Source organism: Aulonocara stuartgranti, assembly GCF_965226115.1.
Source record: "Aulonocara stuartgranti genome assembly, chromosome: 23".
Classification (NCBI taxonomy): Eukaryota; Metazoa; Chordata; class Actinopteri; order Cichliformes; family Cichlidae; genus Aulonocara; species Aulonocara stuartgranti.
This window is the reverse complement of record NC_138958.1, coordinates 1,215,493-1,238,081: the sequence shown is the minus strand read 5'-3', so window position 1 is coordinate 1,238,081 and position 22,589 is coordinate 1,215,493. Positions and strand designations below refer to the sequence as shown.

Genomic DNA, 22,589 nt, shown 5'->3' with positions numbered 1-22,589 from the left:
TAACCGGAAGGTCGCCGGTTCGATCCCCCGGCTCTCTGTCCTGGTCGTTGTGTCCTTGGGCAAGACACTTCACCTACCACCTACTGGTGATGGCCAGAGGGGCCGATGGCGCGATATGGCAGCTTCGCTTCTGTCAGTCTGCCCCAGGGCAGCTGTGGCTACAACTGTAGCTGCCTCCACCAGTGTGTGAATGTGAGAGTGGATGAATAGTGGAATTGTAAAGCGCTTTGAGGGTCTCAAAAAGCGCTATATAAATGCAATCCATTATTATTATTATTATTATTATTATTATTATTATTATTATTATTATTATTATTATTATTATTATTTAACATTGATATTATCCTATCTCTCTCCATATATGTTTATATATATGTTTGATGGATTTATCATTAAAATTATAAAATAGAGGCTCAGTTCAATTGTATTACTATTATTTATTTATTTAATAAAATTTTTGAAGCCTAAATTGTCCTCTTGATCCTTGAAAGGTTCTGCTATGTGAGCAGTGGCGGTCCTAGCCTGTTTGGCGCCCCGGGCAAATAAAATAAAATAAAATTCAATAAAATTCAAATAAAAATAAATAAATAAATTTTTTTTAAAAATCAGTTAAAATGACAATCAATCTAATTGAAACAGTTGCATGTTATGGACTTGGCCTCAAGGATTCGTAGTTTAGATTTAAAAGCACTTAATGAAATAAATTCAGTCATTTTCCTTCTGCAGTTTGTTCCAAGCCGAGTGTGCTAAATGGACAAAAGCTCTTTTACCAAATGGAACAGAAAGCAACAAGTAACCATGCGGACGAAGAGAATACCGACCAGCATGTTTCATTACAAGCAGGGAACATAGATAAGAAGGCAGCGACCCAAGAATCGCCTTATATTTAAAACTGTATAAATGAGAGTTCCTCCGACTTACCAAAGCAGACCGTCCTACCTGAGAGTATAACTCACAGTGGTGAGTCTGAAATTTACGGTTAGTGATGAACGTCAGAGAAGCCGTGATGCCGCCCCCCACCACGACCGTGTCGCCCCTATCAAAACCCGCTACTGTATGTGAGGCCAGGTGTAAAGGTTTTGGAATAATAGTAAACGAAAGATCACCCAGCAGCAGATACATACGGACTGTACAGAGATGACGTCCAAAGAATCCCGAGTATATTTATTGGGTAAAAAAAATCAGACGCTGTTGCTAGGACAACGGAACGCTCCACTAAAACTAGTGGTGTCAGAATACAAATAATACAAAACAAAGTGGAGATTAGCTATTTTAGCTGCTATTTAGCTGCTATTTGCTATATAGCTGCTATTTTATGTAGCTTACGTGAACTAGTCAATTGTGCCTCCTCCCACTGAGGCGGAAAAAACAAACAAACAACAAGAAAACGCGGGTGAAACACAAAGCCTTTGTGTGACACCTGTAGTACCACCGCTAACCCAGCAGGGGGCGCTGCTCTCCTACAAACCCCTGTGAGCAACAGGGTGTCTTTATTGTATAGAATCTGGTGTGTGTGCCTTTTCCCTCAACTTTTTCAGCTCAGCCTGCCGCTGCTGTTATTTAGGCACAGAGAAAGGAAGTAGCGACAGGCTAGCTGGTTAGCCGGTCTGAAATCACACCGCCTGCGAGGAAGGAGGAATTTTTATCCCCCCAAACGATTCTTTGCTGTTTAATGAGCGCGTTTAAGTGGTCTTCGCGTTCCCCTCTCTTTCATTTCAGGTTCTTTTCTCCTCGGATTGAAACCTTCAAACTGATTGAGCTTTGTCTGTTTGGGACTTCACCGTTCTTAGCCTGCGTGCTGTAAATCAGCCTTATTTTCACCAGAGGAGAAAGGAGAGGGGGAAGAAGAGTAGATTATTATTTTGTTTTATTATTATTATTTGTCAGCAGTTGGTTGAATCGCGGGGAATGCTTTTGAGGATTACACCGCGACGATGAGAAAAACAGACGGCAAAGGTACGTTAAAGTCAGTTTGCTTGAGCTCGTAGCTTTTTACGAGCTCCTTCTTTCATTTTGTTTAATGAGAACGTTTTTACAGTAAAGTCCTAAATGTGTTGTAGTGTTTTTACTTTAGTTGCTGTTGCTATGTGTTTTATTTTTAGGGTTACCAGGAACATCATTGACGGAGCTGTTATAGGAAGTTAATGTGAGGCGGCTCATAATGCGTTAACCCTTTCACCGTCCCCCTTCAAAGCCCCATTTTAAGACACGCTATCAGGCAGTATTCCCAGTTTTTGGACCGGTTGTGGTGATAGCAGCATGTCTGTTTGTCAAAGCATGTCAGTGACACCCAGTAGCGGAGCTGCATCCGTTGTGTGAACGTCCGAGAATCGAGGCAGACTCGTTGCAGTGCAGTGTCCGCGGGCCCGGTTAGGTTTCTGTCACCGGGCTTCTCACAATGAAAGGATCCCACTTGTTTTGTGTTGGGTGACATAAATCCAGCCAGAATTATCCAGGAAGTGTCAGCTGTTGTTGCAAACTGTCGTGCATGTGGCACATGAAGACATGAGAGATTGTAGCCCTAATTCATTATTGTTGCACAATCAAAGGTGACGTCTACTCGTACACAGAGCTGTGCTAAAGCTCGAGTCGACCCTCGTTTCTTGTATTTTGGTAGGAAAACGAAGGAAAAGTTGCAGCGATTTATGTGCCTAAAGACACAAACGGCTTCTTTGCCAGGTTTGCTGTGTGGGGATGATACTGATTCATCTTTTGAGTTATGTACCTTTTTTATGCTTTAGTGATTCATAGGTCAGTGACACAACAAAGAAACAATAAGAAGATGGTCTGGTATGAAGGCTGCAGGCAGCTCCAGAAAACTTTTATTTATTTATTTATTTATTTAGAAATTGAAAGTCTAGCTCCTTGGAGACAAAATATAAAGAAATGGGAGATGACCGCATACTTTTTCTGTAGTATTAAAGTATTCTGTGGTACTTTTATTTTCATATCAAGCTTAAATATTGCCTTTATCTCAGGACTGCATTGCAGCGAGCCAAGATTCAAACAGTTAACTGACTGTCTGGCTTAGTAATATCACTAATCACAACCCCTGCATAACTTTCCCACCTCTCATTTGCATCTGCTTTGGGGAACTACTGTTAACTCAGTTTAAAGGAAATGCCTGGTGGTGTTATCTGGGTAACATTTATAAAGAGGTTTCCCAGTATTGTTTAAGTATAGTCATGTCCAAATGTGTGCAGAACCTTAATGAATCCTTTCAGATCACTGCCTCTGTGACGACTGCTACCGTCTCAGTGGTGGGAAAAAGTAATCATACAGCGCAGTATTTACTCCCTCCTTGTTTCTGTCTTTCCATTTCTCATTTACTGAATTGTGGTTTAACTAGAAAGTCCTTTGCTGCAATTTTGCATTCACACTTCCTTTTGACACGCTGGTAATCACATGCTCAGGAATGGGTTGAAATAAGGGGACAGACCAGAAAGTGGAAAATTATAGCTGTCAGCTGGTGTAGGGGTGCGCAGCTTCAAGTTGTTACCTTGTGACCCAGGCGTTATAGAAGTGGGTGGGGGAAAAACTTGTTGACAGGAGGCTTTCAGTGTTTTCATTGCATGAGCAGGTGTGTCACAATTTTCACATGTTGTTAATTAAAAGGTTTAGTATAGAAATATTAATAATGTTGCTGTACGTGTTAAATGACACATTTGGAAATGGTCCCAATGACATGTGTGAGTAGCTTTTACTCGCTTGTATAGTATCATTAGTATAGAATTATGAAGCTTCTGCATGCAAAAAGAAAGTGTCAGAACAGCTCTTGGACCCTTTAAGAATAGACTTTATATTTATTATTAGTTTTATTATTTAGATAAATATCTGTCTGAAGTACAGACTGTGTGGGAACTGCGGGGTCTTGGATCATTATATTTGAAAATTATTTGGGGATAGAAGGAATCATGACTGGAAGATGAGCTTTGTATGAACATGTGGATTTAAAAAGAGAAATGGAGCCCTTTCTTTATCTCGTATTGGCTGATCCCACATAGACCTGTGACATTATCTCCAGTGAATTATTAAAACAGGTCCAACATGCAGGGGACTAGTGCTTGTTTGTGTTAGTCTGCATCACCTGGTTAGCTGAAAATATAAACTATAATATTGAAGCTCAAAATTGATTACAGTGCAGTTTTTTAACCCTGTAAATTTCATCTGGTTAGGTCCTTTACGAGGCCACAAAAATGCTTTAGTGACAGCCTGTAACCAGTTTTCAGAGTAAGATTACAACAATGTGCACGACTTCATTAGATTTAATGTTGTTTATTGTGCCGCTCAGCCGATAAACATCACCTCATAATTTTATTCTGTGCACAGTCACTGCATGTGTAATATTTTGCTGAAACAAGGTGTTAACCACATTCTCCAGCTGTAATGGGAAGCTTTTGTGGGTGTGTACAGCAGATCTGATTATATGGGACCTGCTGACCGCGCAGCGATGCCAGTTAAACATCAGGATATCGTCGGTGTCCCCGTCTGTCGCGTTCAAAATTAAATGAACCCCCCGATCCCCGAGAGAAAGCTCAAAGATTCGATTTGCATTTATTAAAAATGCTTCCTGTTTTATAGCTATTCATAGAAATGTTGGCTATTTCCAGAAATGGGATGAATGCCACTGTGACTCAGATGTGAACACACCGTGCTCTTTATTCTCACATAAATCCAAAGCAGAGATGCAGTATTACTCGGACTCTTCCCCCACTTTACCCAAATTCCCACCAACTTAAATTTTTGCAAACGGCCAAACCCCCCAAAATTATACAGACCTCCTTAAAATGCATGTAAACGTTCAGCCAGTCCACAGAATGGCCCTCTGCCATCCTTTGAAAGAAAAGAGCCATATGGCCCCCACTAATGGTTTGTTGTCTCCAAACCCCGCTGCAGATCTGACAGTGGTTCAAAGATGGGGGAGGGGACCTAAAGCCAGCCACATCTCCAGATCAGCCTTCAATTTTAATTGTCTAAACATCCTGTTGGATGTAATTGCGTAAAATTGTGAATGTAAAAGATTTGCTTCTATATCGCTGAGCTGTTATTTCTCACGGACTGCGGGAGAGCTAGCTTTCATATTCGGCTTTGACTGATTAAATGTCACTCGGTGTGTTAGTTCTTCCCACAGATATCAGTTTGTAAACCGATAGAGCTGTACAAAGCCATTGGCCTACTTATTTTAAATGTATGTAAAATAAATGCAGAGCTGTGGCTGATTGGGATCATTAAAGTGAACCACATTACAGGAACTTTTGTTGTTTCTAAACGCTGCGCTTATCAAGCTGTTTTCTGCAGCGACACCACAGCCAGGAAGTTGTTTTTCAAGGTTACGAAGGGGTAGAAAGCAAATACAAATATACTGGTATATTTTTACATTGATGTGATGTAAGATTACTTGTGGTTAGCTAGTTACTCATAATCATCTTATTTTGAACTGGTGACTTGAGACGTGTGAGGCTATTTTCTCTTGGCACTCGGCTAAAGCGGCAGTGTAGCTTGCAGAGGATCGGCCAGCACCTCTGCCTAGTATATCTTATCTCAACTGTTTTCATGGTCACATGTTTTGGGGGAGGGTTTCTAAAAGTGAATTACTCAGAAGCTATTTGGTTTCTCACACTACTCATGATCAGAGTGAGAAATTGGGTTAAAATGGCCACTGCATCCACTGCGTTTTCAGTTTTTCAGAGTGTGTCTGCATCCTTCTTTTACTTTTAAAGTTTTCTGACAGAATGAGGACAGGAGAACAGGTTGAGCTATAGCGGGCTGTGGTACCGCTGTGTTTGCTAACAAGTCACTGTTGCAGCATGCGTCGTCTGTACATGCAGCTGGTGTACTGGCATATACAGGCTACCTGTGAAATGATGCAGACACCTGCAGTCCCGTGACACTGCAGAGCAGCCTCAGTAGGTCGACTAGATCAGCCACCGCGGCGATCTCTATATCCTGTAAGCAGTGGGCAAACTTGAATTGAACCGAAAGAATCACAGATTTATTTTGGGGACTTTTACTGTGGATAATAAAACTGTACTGTACAAACTGTGATTATATATAGAGGAAGTTGTTGCACCCACAGCAGATGTTCCTCACAGGAAAATCCCTTACTCTCTCCTCATAAGTCGTAATCAAATCTCATTACTGGTTTTGTTAGCAGGGATTTGATTTGTTTGAGTATAATATCTGTTCATCAACAGGTCATGAATAAAAGGAAAATGCACAGATTTCTGTTAAATGCGCTCACACAATCACTCTTATTCTCTAGCTGTTGAACATGCTCGTGCTGTGTGTTGTCACCCGGTCTACATACTGCAGCATAGTCACGCAGTATAAAACCTGAATGTTTTATACTGCGTGAGGTGTAGAAGGCACTGGTAAGGGCTTGGCCAGGAGAGCCTGACATGTAGAGACGTGCGTGCGCGGGCGTGCGTGCGTGCGTGCACATACAATGCTACTGAAGAGGACGGGCTTCACTCTGACTCTTTGTGGGCTCAGGCAGTTTTATAGCATCATCACTCAAAGATGACATACCAATCAGCTGATTGTGATGAGTCCGACTTTCTGATTCCCTTTAGTGTTACTTTTTCACTTGGTAAAGCAAACTGGGAGTACAAATCCATGCAGAAAGAAGAACTGGGACACCAGCATGCGCCCATGTTTGTGCTTTCTGTGCATTGCAGTCTGTTACAGAAAAGCTCCGGCCTCTCTGTGGCAAACATCAGGCAAAAAGCTTTGCTTTCTGCAGAAACTGTTAGCTGACATTTGTAGCATGCAGTCATGGTTTTGTTGAGACTGAACTAGGGAGTGAGTGAACAAGTTGGTTTATGTAAGCAGCCGAAGAGACGCAAAATGAAGGCGAGTGGTGGAGTGTTTCAATTCCAAAAAGTCCTTGGTAACTCTCCTAGTCTGCTCTTTCAATGTGGTAAGCTCAATTTATGGGCTTTATAAATAGTCCCAGCTGTAATGATAGGGTACAAGTGAGGAAAAGGCAGGCTGATCGTTTATGGATGGCCTACTTACAGTGCATTTGTTTGCTGCGACTTATTCTTCTCTCAGTCATCACTGCAGCTGTCAAACACATCACGTCAAGATGAGAAGTCTAATTTGGATTATTATGATTATGACGAATGTGCCAGTTTATGTTCTAAGTGTAGGCGCAGTAATAATCTGTTGGTTTATCCAAAATATACAAATCAATAATTTTCCATAGTAAAAGTGCAAATTGATCTAAAAGGTGCACTTAAACCTCCAGCAGTTCAAGTACAGTGATTTCGTATGCCATTGGGTTCAAGTCAACGTGCTGCATCACGATTGTTTACATTCAGAGACTGTTTGCGTCACCATGGCAACCATGCGAACAGGCTTTTAGAGACGCGGCAGCTTTTTAGCCCAAACCCGGATCGTTGTCTTAACAAACTTCGTAAATTTTAATGACAATTTGTTAAGTTCATAAGGTGATAAAAGTGATGCAACTAAGGAAAATAAAACCCTGTGGCTTCTGGTGTGAGCAGAGAAATGATTCATGCCATCAAATGTGGATCTTTTCACTCTCTGAGTAGAAAACATACAAATCAATAGATTAGAGGCTGTGTTTCTCTCACAAACTGCTGTGAGGCTGTTTTGTTATATTAGCCGGCTTTCTGATTTCCAGTCTGACATGTCTGGCTGGAGTCTTTCTGTCACTCCTTCCTGTGTAGGAGGTTACTGTCAGCCTGACTGGTTGATGGCTGCGGCGAGCTGTAACCTCTCCCTCCATCCTCTGCGTGGTCACTGATCCCGTCCCTTGGCTCTGGATTATGGGCGACAGGGACACACCCTGAGGCTTTATTTGCTGTTGCTCTGCGCCTGAGTGTCAAATGTTATGGTTAAGCACGGTTAATAAAAGCCAGTCGCATTCTGTGTTGAGTGAATCTATGGTGTGTTCACAGTAGGGCCGCCACAAACGATTATTCTGATAGTCGACTAGTCACCGATTATTCGACTAATCAGATCATCATCCATTGGACGTACAGCATACACCAGCAGCATCTGCTCTTATCTAACTATCATTAGCTTACAGCTTTAAGTGTTTACGGTGCTAACTAACAATAAAGACAAGATGATAGTTTATTAAATTTTAATGAAATTTGCAGATTGTTTCGGTGAAGTTTAATAAACTCCTTGCTATCTAAACTATAACAGGACACCGGAGTAAATTCTCAAGCATCTCACACTTCTGATAATCAGCTGTCTGTTTGACGTTTATTCAGCTGTGTAAAAACTATAACTTTAATCTCAGCCAAACCGATTTACTCAGGAACAAATAAAATTTTAAAAAAAGCCAAACAACAACATTTTAAAGTTATCTAAGTGACTCATATGTCATGTTTAACCTGAATAGCGAAAGACGGCGGTGGGTTTGAAAACGATTAGCCGGGAGTCCGGTGTTCTCACGGTGCTAGTGACCTAGCCCCCGGCTAGCTATCGAGCTAGTGGGTAACAGACGTCTCCGAAAACGTCGGAGCGCTTTTGAAAATATGCGGTGTCCTGATAAACTGAGCAGATATTTGAGGTTTGCACAGCTACATTCTCGCCTGAAAATATGTTAAATGTTTATTTTGTGACCCAGAAAGAATAATAAGAGTAATATTAAAACTAACTAGCTGCCGCCATTGTTGGAAACTGAGCTGGGCTGCGCTATGAATTCTGGGACACAGCTTCTTCTTCTTCGGGGTTTAACGGCAGCTGGCATCCTTGTACTTGCAGTGCTGCCATCTTCTGTTTCAGTCCGTTATTACACTCTTAAATCCTGCTACTTATTCCTGCGTCTTTTGTGATCTTACAAAGCTTCAAACGACGCGTCGACTATTAAATCAGTCGTCGACGATTTTGATAGTCGACGTAATCGTGACTAGTCGACTAATCGTGGCAGCCCTAGTTCACAAGGTGAAATCTTAGTTTTTCTACCCGTTTGGTTCTCCTGTATGCTCACCAGCAGGATCACCTTTGTCACAGATACATTTGACTTAAGATTATTTAAGTATTATTTTTAATTGCTGTTTCCAAAAAGCACGTTTGTCCCTTATCTCAAGTGCTAAATGTGTGTCTATTGCCCCTGTTGTACTGAAGGCACCTCTGTAGTTTAGCTACCACGAAAGGTCAGTTTAAATTGTTTTTCTTTTAGTTTACCATTTTAAAAAAAGCTCATTTTAAACAACTTCACTCAGATTCTTCAAGTTTCAAAGAGCAAAAAGCAGAAACTGGGTTGGACTTGTTTATATGTTGGTGGAAGAGGACGTTAGCATCATTCCTTAGTCATTCCTTTTGGAATGACCTGAGGGGAAAAAGAAAAGGATTATTTCATCCAGGCTGGGCAGTCTAGGTGACAAATCATTCCTGTTGCCTGTGCCAGGGTAGAAAGAAGCCAGTGTTACAGAGGACATTGGGAAAAGTGGCACAGATTGAGACTTTTGCTTACAGCTTTCCTTACAGCACCAGGTGAAGCACGGGGAATTTTACACAAGTAAAATCCCGTTTGTTCAGTTTGAGCAGATGTCCATTTAAACATGACGTAGTTTGATCTTTGGAAAATGCAATACCACATATCAGAACTGCATTTATTTTTTGGTACAGCTTTTCTTACGTTTGTTAGCTTTTTATTTCATTTTCGTGTGTGTAGCGTGGACGTGTTGGCACAGCTTTGTAGTTTAAGGGTTGAACTGTGTGTCCCATTGTGCCGACTGCAGCTTAGTCTCACCACTGGATGCCTGAAGGGCTGTGGAGAGTAACAAGAGAGGGGAAAGAGAAAAAACCAAAGACAGAAGAGCACAGACGAGGGAGGCATAGAAGAGCCAAGAGATGGAAAGAAAGAGCCGAGCCGAGGGCAGGAACAGTAGACCTCGGCTACGCTATTGGCTGAACTCCAGTCTGCCGTGTTTGTTTTTGCTCTATTTTTACCGTGCAGTCTGACACTGGTCACTGATGAATGGCTCTATATGTAAGTTGCATTTCATCTCACAGAAATCATTCAGGATGTCTGGCTCAGGTGGGAGTGTTAGGAGACATGATGCGGTCCATTAAGGATGGAAGACGAGGACTGGAGAAGAACATGTGCTGTTTGGAAAATAGCTTTAGTGTCTCGTCAGTTGAGTGTAATCCGGGGTTCTTGTGGCAGTGGTCATAAATTTATGTCGTTTTGCTCTTACGTTTGTGTTCGTTAAGCTTTGCGGAAATGTACGTGGGTTGTGTTTGAACAACACGATTCTCGAAGTTGAAACTGAGGTCAAAGCGTGTACGAGACACTGGATGAGTACTGTTAGTGGCTTTAAGGTGCATCCAAATGGTTTAAACATGCTGTTGTGAACCACAGACACTACATCTCACTTTCTTTCCTGCTGTGTTGTTTCTACTATGATCAGCTTTGTAGTACGTGGCATTGTTCCCACCTGTCTGGCTGTTTAAATTTCACCTGATGAACAAAGGCATGCGTCTTGAGTGTGGCATGTGAACTGGCTGTGGGAGTAAGGGATTGTACATATAGTTGGTGCAGAGCAGCGACTATTCTGGTGTTACAATGGAGTCATGTGTTTGGGAGGTGTTTTTAGTGCTGGTAGCCCACATGAGTGAGCGTGTACAATAATCCCCTCTGTTTGCCGCCTTCCCTTTGCTTCCTTTTCTCTCCTTCCTGATTTCTGTCTGCAGCTGCCCCACATCTCCAGATGACATACTGTAGGTTTGTGCTTGCGATAGCAGTTTATTGCGCTAAGAAGGGGCGAAGCGTTTCCTATCTAATAAACACAAGCGAAATGGGCTTGTGTAAACCAGGTTGCATCCAGAAGGTGGACACAGCAACACAAAGCAGCATATTTCACACCAGAAAGCCCCTCAGAAAGATGCTAATGATGACTTCCTATTTTAAATGCGGAAAAAGTCCAAATAGAAACTTTTATTGTGAACTCTGGTGAACTCGGGGTTTTTCCAAGTAAATCTCATTAAATGCTCAAACCTTATAAACCGGTCCATGACATGGGACACAGTACAGTAAATTCATGGAGGTCAGCAGATATTTTCATGAATGATTCGGAGTAATCAGATTATTAATCACTTGGTGATTCAAATGTCAGCAAATGGTGAATAATAGCTTCTGAAATCAAAGTTGCATCTGATCAAATGAAGCGAGTGTTTGTTTTTTAATAAATCACTAAAAATGTAACAGAGTGGAAACATTTTAGCGCGATCTTACTTCATTATTAGTTATTGACCATTTTGTCAAATGTAGAATATATTCAAGGATTAAAGGAGGTTATGCTGGTATTTGTTGTTCTGTTCACCGTAATAAACTTTTTTAGTCTAGGAAGGAGAAACAGCCAGCATCCTGGAAGAGTTCACTGCCGACCAAAACTGGTTTATTAGTCGTACGTGGCTCCAATGACTTGTCCGGAAAGCCCTCCGGAGTAACGTGTCGCCACCAGCCAGCGTGGTTCCCACAGCAAGCCAATCGCACCGAGCAGCAGCTCCTGGGTTGCATTATGTCAGACATGCAACAGCCTCATTGCAGTGCACACGTCGAAAGCTGGGATACTCTTTGCATGTTTATTTGCATTAAGATCACGTTTTCGCTGTTGCAACTCAATGCCCGAGGTTTGAAAAATAAAAAACACTCCTAATATTTTGTGTTACATTCGTAACTGTTTTGTTGACCTTTCTGCTTCACTCGCTGGTGCTTGCCCTCTGGTCTGACCCGCCCGGGTTACAGACTAGTAAAGAGGCATTACATGTAAATCAGAAACACCTGAACACGGGCTTTTTATAGTCCGGAGCGCTTCCTCAAGCTCGTCCGCTCTCCTCTACTCGAGGAGACTTTGCATCTGGACCGAGTTAAACCAGCAGCACCAAATGTTAGACGGTGGGGAGCAGAGGGGGTGACCAGCAGGGGGTCGAATGGGAGGAGCTGGAGGTAACTCTCTGACAGACAATGATAGGACGGAGGCAAAGGGGCACAGCAAAGGGAGCGGTTACAAACCCAGCAGTGCAGATCAGGCTGACGGTTGGTGAGACGAGGGGGAGTGTAAGGCCGTGGCCTGGGCCTCCTGGATTATTGCGGCGCTGTGAAATGTACATGAAGTAATAGTTTACAAATGTCAGCTCTCCTCCACAGCACAGGACGAGAGACGAGGAACACAGCAAAGACTGTAACGTTGTTTTTAAACCTCTGTGGGGGATTTGGGGTCATACCTTCCTCCGAGGGATGTCAAATGAACAGCTGCCCGTTTGTCAATACATGACTCAGACACATGATATTGGGAGTAGCAGATCAATGCGGTGCACTCAGATGACCATGTTATAATTGATTAGCACCGTCCATCACAGCTGTGGACTGCTGGCTAACTCTCATTTGGTTATGGTTTTGAAGAACTGGGTGCTCGCTGTCATGTTAAATATTTATCATCTCTCAGCGGAGTTTGAGTTTATCATCTCTAATAATGTCTTCCTCTTCTCTTCCATGTAGCGGGGAAGATGACTGTGACCGTGAGCTCTGTTGAATGAATGGGATAATATCATCAAGTCAAAGACTGGATCCCTGTGGCTCCTCTCTCCTTTATCCTCCTCTTTAGACGGAGCAGCAGATGCTCCTCGGCTCTGGTTTTATTGTTTGTGGCTGGCCAGCCTGGGAGCTTAAAGACGGAGGGGGAGGAGATGAGCTTTCAGTGCCCTTTTCTTCTTCTTCCTCCACTCTCTCCACAGTTCTCTCTCTATATCTGTGCTTGTCTTATTCAGCCCAGTTGGTGACTGTTGGATGAGTTAATTCCCTGATTGAGGTTTTTGGTCCCTTTAAACAAAAGGCTGTGTCTTTGAATAGACCACATGGCTCTAATAGGAGCCATTCACTGCCATTTTGGGTGCAACTGCACCTCCTATAGAGCCTCAGCCCTGAGGCTGATTTACCACCACTCAGCAGCAGCAGGAGCAATCTCTGTCTGTCTTTCTGAGTGCGTCTGTGAGCATTAGCCAGAAACCACATTCAAAGTTACAAACGCACACACACACAGTGAATCTGAGCTTCCTTTTCGTCGGTGTCACAGAGCACAATGCTGCCTCGCTTTGGCAAAGAGCCATATCCTCTCATCCCCGTTAGGTCATGCAGAGACAGCGTAGCGGTGATGGATACCTCGGCGGCCCCAGCTCCGCTTTCCCTCGGGACAGCAAAGGCACTTTTCTCGACAGCATGGAGGCCAGCCGTGCAGATGCTCCCCGTAACGGCTGCACGTAGACTCGAGAAGATAAAGTCATTAGAAAATCATCGTAAAACTAATGATTACATTTAAGTTCAACTAGAGCTGGGCGATAGAACGATAACGATATGTATCGCGATATAAGTTTTACTCGATAGAGAAATTAAGCTATCGCGATAGACCTCGCCGCTCTTGTCCTCTTAAAAAAAAAAAAAAAAAAAAAAAAAAAAGGTCAGCCAATCCAAATTCAGTAGCGCAGAGCCGAACCAATCACAGCCGCAGCGTCACGTCGCGTGACTTGCTACGTACAGCACAAGTGCCAAGCCGCACGTGTGTTTGTTTGGGAAGCAGCCAGCGGGTAATGGAGCCAGCACGTAATGGAGGAAATGAGTGTGCCGACTAGAAAAATCAACCGAGCGTGACCGAAGAGAAAACCGATGATGGTTCCAATGAGATTGTCGAACGGAAGAGCCAAAGAAGCTCCGTAGTGTGAAGGTATTTCGGCTATTTCAAGTCTGACAAAAAACAGAGTAGCGTGCACTGTAAATTGTGCCGAAAGCAAGTCTGGAAATACAATAAACTGGTGCATGCGTCACACTGTGCGCCACGTTATTGTTTCGGTGAAATGAATTTCTACAATACTGTTAATTCTACTCTCTGCAGTGTTTAAATGCTTACATATACACACAGTTACTGTCCCTCCACACATACGACTCGGTTCTGCTTCTATGCCCCAGCTTTGTTTACTTTTTCCCACCGAGGCTTCTAGACTTCTGATTGGCCAACATTTCTGCACGGTTAGGAATCTAGCGCCACCTGCTGCTTTGGCATGTTCATAGCAGCGTTTTCCTTCATTTCTGCCTTTATGTGTGGACGGGATTATTTTTTAAAACGAAAACGGAAAATCTCCGTTTTCAAAAATACCCGTGTACGTGTGGACGTAGCCTCAGTCTCTGACTGGAAGCGCTAATTCGTCATTCGGCTTTTGTCAGACTAAAGTAACTGTTAAAACTGTTTGAAAAGCTCAGCTATACAACAAGGAGAGGTCGAGAATTTCCTTTTAGTTCTCAGTTTATTTGATATTGACAAAAGTTAGTCAGTTTTGTCTGTTCTTCTGTAAAACAAACTAAGATTTATTTTTAGAATTAATATTTTGTTTCTAAGTGGAATTGACAATTTAGTCTGTTTCGTTTGTTCTATTTTGAAACTTAAACGCTTTAGCGGCTGCCTTTTGTGTAGTTTGCAATATTTGCCTTTATTTATCTGAAAAAGTCTCATGTTCCTTAAGTACATCTACCCTGTTGAACTTATTATGGGAAATAAATATTTAAATAAAAACAAGCTGCTGATTATTTCACATTTTACTTGTGAGCAACGGCACATTTAAATCTTACAAATATAGTTATTTGGCTGATATCGTGATAGATATCGTTATCGCCTGAAATGAAAAAAACATATCGTGATATGAAAAAATCTCATATCGCCCAGCTCTAAGTTCAACACAGATGTTCAGATTGTTCAACAATTTCCTCCACTTCACAAACACATCTAAAAAAAACAAAACAAAATGCAAAGCTTTATTTAACGTTTTGTCGAGGTTTGGGGATTGTCAGGATATCTGTATCAGAATTATAGATGTCAAAAATAAAGTGGTCGAAGTAAGAAATCAATGAACCTGAAAGGAGAAAAAAACTCCCACCAGCAAACTATACAAACCTAAAGTACACAGTCACAGTTTTGTGGAGGGGGTGTAAACGTGTGCAGAGCTGTATGCAACGTTTTTACAAAACTGCAGAAAACGTTTCATTGTGCTTTGATTGTTTGAACCTCTCCGACCTTTCATGAGTTTGGTTCCACTCTGAAACGTAGACGTATGAATCTGCCAAAGTCTCGTTACACTGTCACTTGGTGAGTCACATCCACAAGTGTCTGCTTTTGACACTCACGATGAGCAGTGTAATCTTCGCTCATTGCAACAATCACTCAGTACGTTTTATGAAGCCAGTAGGTGTAGTGTGAGCAACTCATGGGTCTGCACACGGTGCGTTCGAGCGCAGCACTGAGCTGTAGGTCTCGTATGTTCTGGTCATCATACATATAAGATGTATGGAGTGCAAATCTGTTACAGCGCCACTGAAGCGTGGCGTCACTACATCTGTATAAGAAGATGCTAAATCTCGTGTGTGTGTGTGTGTGTGTGTGTGTGTGTGTGTGTGTGTGTATTTAAAAAAACAAAAATCCCAGATATGTAAAGCAAATATCTTCTCAACAAACAAGAATAGCAATAGTAAAGTGCTGTGTGTGATAGACCAGCATAAAAAAGATAACGGAGACGATGTAATATAAATATAATGTAAACAACCTGGTTGTTCCAGCTCTGAAAAAGAATCCTAAGGCTCAGCTTCAGTTCAGTCTCCTCTAACGGTCATGTCCGTGGAGCGTCATGTCTGAGGTGGGAGCTGCTTGCAGCTATGACTCATGGGAAGCATCAGGCATCTTCTCATGGCGCTGCAGAGGAATGTTGGGAGTCCACACACACACACTGCTGACATCATAGCCTGCGTCCTTGTGAGTCCCATAGTATTTGAAGTTCATGAGCCTTCTGCCTCATCATATGTGTCATTAAACCATTCACTTCCTGTCAGCTCGTGTGTTGTTACTAATTGGCTGAGATGTGTGTGTCCTGTGAGGGTGTGTGTTGGTGTTTGGAGCTCCATTAGGGGTCAGGTTTACCGTCTGTAGCGCAAAGAGCACAATGTCCACAAGTTTCCAAGTAGGATTATAAAGGCTACACTAACTTTCCATATAAAGGCAAAATATTTATTTTCTCTCTTCACTAATCAGCGTCGTTCCTCGTCTTCTCTGGGTGGACCTTTCTTTGAATGTGGCTGAAGTGGATGGAGGCAGGCGAGGGACTAAGACCTGGATGGCTTACTTCACTTTTCCAGCAAAAATTCTTGTTTTACTGCCAAGTCTTGCTTCTGTTATGATGAAGTGCTTGTTTTATTAAGCTATTTGGTCTCTGTGCAGTCTGTCACAGGGGTAATCGACTTCTTCTGTACTCTTTCCTGGATCGTGTTTATCATCGCTCTTTTAAAATCGTCTGAAACATGACGTATTAGAAGAACCGAAATATTTAGTATAAACAGCGTAGCTCAATGAAATGTTAACCACACAACTGACTTGAATAGTTGTGCAAGCTGTGCATGAACATGTAATGAGTGGGCGAGGAAAATAAATATATCAACATTAGAAAGCCTCTTGGCTTGAGATACTGTAATATCTGCAGGAGGTGGTTTATTAAATAGATGTTCCCCTGGATGTCCAAACCTTTGCACCTGCTACAATTACTTATGAATTTCTATTTGTTATTTTCCCATGAAATGAAGATTATTGGGCTCCTTCAGTTTTTAATATGATACTGATACCTTGGCTGTGAGTATCTGCAGATACCAGGGTTAAATGAATGACTTAACCACTGCTTTCATAATCTTTGTTTAAAATTAAACAAAAGATAAATGCATTGAAAATTAGAAAATGTAGAGTTGTTTCATTATTTAGATTTATTTGCATTGGTCTAGTCATAAGGCGGTTGTGTACTGCTGTCATTTACAGACATGATAGCTTCTGCTTTTGGATGTGACAAGAGATGACTGAGGTGAAATCCTTTTAATCGTCTTGACAACCGAGGCTTCGATTCCACTTATGTTACCATAAGTGGAATCGAAGCTTCCTGAAAAGCATGTAAAGGAGCAATTGAGCAAGAGAGAAGTGTTTTTGAGTACAAAGCTGCTGCAAACAACCAAAGAGCTCTTTGTGTAGCAGCCTGAAATGTCTGCTTTGCTGTTGGCTTCCTCCGCTGCTACTGTAGCTCCTGCTAACACCTGAGGTAGTAACCACAGGGCCCACGTTAGCCTGCCTAGCCTTCTGAGTGAGGAGGGCTGCATCCCTATTATCAACATTTGATGCGAGCCTCCACTTAAATGTCTGCCGGCTTCTTTTCACTAAAAAAATGGGTCACTTCTCCTGGGTTTCTCATGCTTTTGCATGCAAACAAATCAGCTCAGTCACATTTTGCTCGTGCAGCTGAGTCAATTTACTGCAAGCCCATTTTCAAATTTTATTTGTGACATACACAGTCATACACAGTACTGTATGCAGTGAAATGCTTACACTTAAAGTTAAAAATAAAATAACTGTACAACAAAATACACAATATAGAAATATATAAGAATATATGAAGAAATATAGAACAATAACAGCAGCTGTACGAGTAATAAATGGAAATGAAGAAATATACTGTCCAGGGTTGTGCAGTCCACATGTGTGTCTTGTGCAGTGCAAATATGCTTAAAGTGATTTATTTAAGTGACTTAAGTGATAAAGGGATTCAATCAGATGACCACGCAGTGTAGTTGTGCAGCAGCCACTAGTGTAAACAAAGTCCAGAAAGTCCAGTGTGTGTGTAAGAACCACATGTGTGGGTCAGTACTGTGTTGTGGTGTGATTGAGAGACCGTATCGCCTGCGGGAAGAAGCTCCTCCTCAGTCTCTCTGTGTTGGTCTTCAGGGAGCGGAATCGCTTTCCTGACCTCAGCAGAGAGAACAGTCTGTTGTTGGGATGGCTGAGGTCCTTCACCATCTTCCTGGGTGCTGCTTGGTGCTGTTCCCGAACCAGGTTGAGATGTTTCCCGTCAGGATGCTCTCTATGGTGCACGAGTAAAAGTTCCTGAGCACCTTGGAGGGCAGTCTGAAGTCTGTCAAGCGTCTGAGGTGGTAGAGACGCTGTCGGGCCTTTTTCACCACGGTGTTGATGTGACAGGACCATGACAGGTCCTGCGTGATGTGAACTCCGAGGTATTTGAAGCTGTATTTGGTATTTGGCTGGACAATGCAGAGGTGGGGGTGAGCAGTGTCTGATTTTAATTAGCAGCAGAGCTTGTTATTACTGTGTTCTGCTGCCCACAGTAAGCAGGTAAAAAGCCCCTCTCTATCAGCCCCTCGTAAGCAGCTGAAGTGCCAGGCTAAGCCTACGCAAAGCAGACGCCCCACAGTCTTATCTGAGGAATGCGTGGCATCATCACCGAGGATCTCCTCTGCAGGGAGGAAGCTTTATTATCTCAAAGCCTCTTTCTCCTTTGATTGTCCCCTGAGACCACTCGTAGATGTTTACTTTTTCCTGCCTGTGTCTGCAGATTTTTTTCTTCTCTTTTTTCTGTCACTACCTTTTTATTTTAAGATATATTTGATTTTCCTTCTGTGCACTGCTGCTCAAATTGAGCTGCAAATCTTCGTGCCTTGCATACGGATACTGTAGCCGTGTGCTTTCTCTGTTAAAGCTAGCGTAGAGAGAGCCGCTCAGGAGTTATTGAAAGATTCAAACCAGACGGAGCTCATGATGGAGGATAATGATTGTGCTGTCCTTTGTGGTCTCTAAAGTTTTGCATGCCTTGGCATTTTACAGGCTTGCATGTTTTTGGGACTGTGGTCAGCAAGCCTGGCAGAGCCACAAGCTCATGAGTCTGAAGTTGCTCTCCTTTTCCTCTAATTCTCAACTGTGGCCTCGATAATTACAGACTTGGCTTCATGAAGATGTCTTTGTTGTTGCATTTTTGTATTTCTCCATTTTATATTATGTAGTTTCTTTTGTACGCGTTATAGAGTTAATCCCTGCTGTATGTTTTTTTTCCAGTTAAACTTAAAGTGAACAGATGATGCTCATTTATCACAGAGGCAAAAGAAAACTGCAGGAAACACAAACGACCAATGAAGGCTCCAGATTAACTGGTTAGAACACATCAGTTGCTGGGTAGCCTCGTGTGGTTTGCTTTGCTTTCTTAGTTAATCCAAAACATGAATTTCTTCATGAGATGCTAATTGTTGTGTAATTATTCTTTCTTCAGCAGATACTCCTGCAATTAACGAGTCAGGGAAAAGCCAGAACATTGGCTTTGCTACCGTTGCACAACTGGATTTTTGTGCACATGAAATGCGATGTCATCTTATCTGAGCTAGCCAACTATCTGCAGACTGACTCTGTATTCACGATTTTTGTCATTCACCAAAGAGTTTAATTGAAAACAAACTTTATGATGGGGAAATTAATCATTCATAATTGAGAAACCTCATGTGTCAGTGCCTCCTTTCTGTAGCGGTGCTTAATTTGGGGATTTCTGTGAGTAAAACTTTCCCTTTTTTTGCGTCTGCTTCAATGACAGAAATGATAAACTATCCGTCTTGGTACTTACAGGACTCGAGCCAGGATCGGTTTACCAAAGCCGGCTGTTCACCCTGCAGCGATTTAAGCCAGGTTCACGTTTCCCCAAGAGGGGGCTCGCAGCGAGCGCAGCGTGCATTACTGATGCACAGCCACGCTACGTGATCCATCACCTGCAAACTTTACCCAGCTGCTTCTCCTGTGATTCACACTCAGCTGACCTGTAGATCACTGTTCTGCATTACGTTTGTGATAGACAGCATTAACTTGGATTATATTCTTTGGCTGTGACCCAGCTGGATGTTACAGTGAATCAGTGCTCAGCACTACTTCAGTTCTGCTCCAGGTGACTTCTAATGAATCTGCAATAACAGCCAGACTTTGAGTCATCGTGCCAGCCTGAGATACTCATACATCTCCAGAGTTGTTTTAGTCTAAAGTAAACAGATTCAAAGAAGTGACACTTTACAATGATTCGGATGCAGTTAGGCTCTGCATGAGTCTGTAACGATGCTGTTGGGGCGTGGGCGCTGTTGACTTTAACAGGGGAACCGCCAATAGAAAACCCGGGTGGCAGCACGTGTGGTCCACCAACTGGAGAAGTGCTTAACTTGGGGGTGGGGTTAAAATAATGTCCCAGCTGATGTCATACAATTCACTTCAAGATACAGCTAAACACACACAAACAGATTTAAAGCCATACAAAGTTTATTTAAAAGACATCAAGGAACCAATAAAAACTCTGACTGAAAACCTCAAACTTTAAAGAAACTTTATTTCTGAGAGAATTCAGATCACCATCTTTTCTTTTCTTTTTTTTTATGATGGTCACAGCGATGTTTGTCTCCAGCAGCAGGAGTAATAATGTTGTTTTTCTCCTGTTCCTGTTTGCAGTCACGCCTCCCTTCATATAGTCTCACACATGGACACTATGTCACTTAAATAGTATTTCTTTGCTTTACGGGCGATAAAGCCCATGATGGAGACAGAGTTTCCATTAAAAGACTTAAACTGCCAGAGCACTAAAATCATCATCATCACTTCATGGTGCAACAAGAAGTTGCAGAAAGTTCCTCTCAGGGTCTGCTGTGTGGGCAAAGCTGTTGCTTTTAAATAGATTTTAGATTGAAACATGTTAATGCAGGTAATAACCTACCTCCCATACTTACAGCCTAAATACACATATCTTCTGCTGTGATAAAAATAGGCAGGTTTCACTGGTTAATATACTGGTAACCTGAAATGAGAGCGTGGTTTCTTCTTTTCTTTTTAAATAAACCTTTGGAACGATGAGATGATGCTGTTGAACTGCAATATTACATCTAAACGGTTTAGCCGATGCTTTGAAAGAGCCGGTGTCTGACTGTGTTGCAGTTTAACTGCAGTAAATGTTACTGCAGTTGTGCCAATCATGTGATTCGTCATGAAGACGTTTGTCCCTTACAGCATGAGGGCGAGTCTGGGAGCTTCCCCGTGGTGATGAAGTCAGTCAAGTCCATAGTAAGGAGTGAACAGCTCTCGGTGATCTGCTGGAAGTTGTGCAAAGACTGTTTTGTGTTGGCAACATGTCAGCAGTGAAAATCAAGTCATTGGCAGATAGAGATGAGTCGTTGTGGTCCAGAGTTGCTTAACTTAATTAGACCTGAACCAAGTGGTGCAGCATACATTACTGTAGTTGTTTTTTAAGACTGAATCATGTGCAGTCATTAGCCCAGTTGTGGCTTGCCCTAAGTGCTCTCAGCATTTGTGTCTTTGTTGCTATCACTAAGCGGAAGGGTTGAATTCCTGTGCAGCATCTGCAGCTGCAACTTATGGTTTCCCTAGCAAGGCCGTGTGACGTAAGTGATGTGACAATAATATGCATCTGATGCTTGACAAACGCGTCGTTTTCTCTCTCGTTGAAATGGATGTGTCTGACCTACTTAGATGACTGAGCTGTTTTTAAAGACCGCAAACATGGAAGGGCTTTTTTTTTTTCAGTCAAATATATTTAAATCAACATATATTGACCTACCAAACTCTTACATTTACTTATATAGAGCTGTCTGCTAGGTTAATCAGCAGGATACTTGGAGTGAAATTCTGTGGGTGAAATTCCACAGATGAAATCTGATACTGAAGAGAAACTATTTCACTTTGTGCTTGATTCATTGTTTAGACCTGTGAAACGCTAAAACGATTTATATTGGAATTCAAAAAGTCATGTTCGTAAATAAGCTCTGGACAATGTGAGAAGAGTTTTTATTTTAACATGTCACGTGTGGGAGGAGGTGGCCTCTTTCACATACTTTGTGACTATACTGGAAATACTTTGACTCCTGTGTGAAGGTGTGCAGGAGGCAAACTGAAGATATTTGCCTGCCACACTCAGATTGAGGCAAATGGATGTGTGCAGTTGTGACCATATGATTGGGTTGGACACATGCACCATCACCTGTTAATGTCTGCAAAGGTAGTGTCACTCCTTTCATCCTTGCACTGGAACATGCCTCAGCTGCACAAGTGTAGTCTTATTCTGTGGGAAACTCAGCACTGTCTTCTTTAGGCTTGACACCAATGTTTATCTGTAATCTGTCTTCTTCAGGTGCTGCGTAGTGAGAGAGAAGCGGTGTGTGCGGCATGCTGAGGCCACACCCCCTGGCTCAGAATGAGTGTCAGAGATGGCGCTGCCAACATGGCAACGACTGCAGGTGGGGGAGGCGGGGGAGGCGGGCAAGCTAACCCTGTCGATCAGGATGGCCGCTCATACACGCTCCAGATCTATCCGAGGTTGGCTGCTTACCCATCCACCTGCTGCAACCTCAAGTGAGTATCTCACCTGGAAAATAAACATCAGCATCAACGGTTTAGTTAGTTTGTCGTTGCTTCATTTATTTTTATGCGCACAAAGTTATTGCACAACTTATTTATAATAGTTTTTTTAATCTGCCCTGCTTCTATCAGAGTGCAGAAGGATGCAACGGCTGCTTCGGTGATCTCGGACGCCGCTACGGCACTGGGGCTGGACCCCAGACGCCTGTACGTGCTGGCAGAGGTGAAGGAATGTGGTGGGGAAGAGTGGGTGCTGGAGGCCGGAGACCTGCCGGTACAGAGGTTCCTGCTGTGGCCTCGAAAAGCACAGGAGCAACACCCTCAGAGCCTTGGCTTTTACTTCTTACTACAGGT

General features: G+C 42.5%; 1 protein-coding gene across 3 annotated transcripts in view; it reads left to right on the top strand.

Annotated features, from left to right (window-relative positions):
- Positions 1-1,512: 1,512 nt before the first annotated feature.
- The window catches only part of LOC309701024 (myosin IXB), a 56,964-nt gene continuing 35,887 nt past the window's right edge, over positions 1,513-22,589 (top strand). For 2 of the 3 annotated variants that reach the window (XM_082524982.1, XM_082524981.1), the window contains exons 1-3: positions 1,514-1,956; positions 22,009-22,229; positions 22,368-22,587. In XM_082524982.1, the coding sequence (XP_082381108.1) occupies positions 22,072-22,229; positions 22,368-22,587 (378 nt within the window). In that variant the 5' untranslated portion in view covers positions 1,514-1,956; positions 22,009-22,071. Of the gene's footprint in view, positions 1,957-22,008; positions 22,230-22,367; positions 22,588-22,589 lie in introns of all 3 variants that reach the window. The other variant, XM_082524980.1, reaches the window with a different exon arrangement.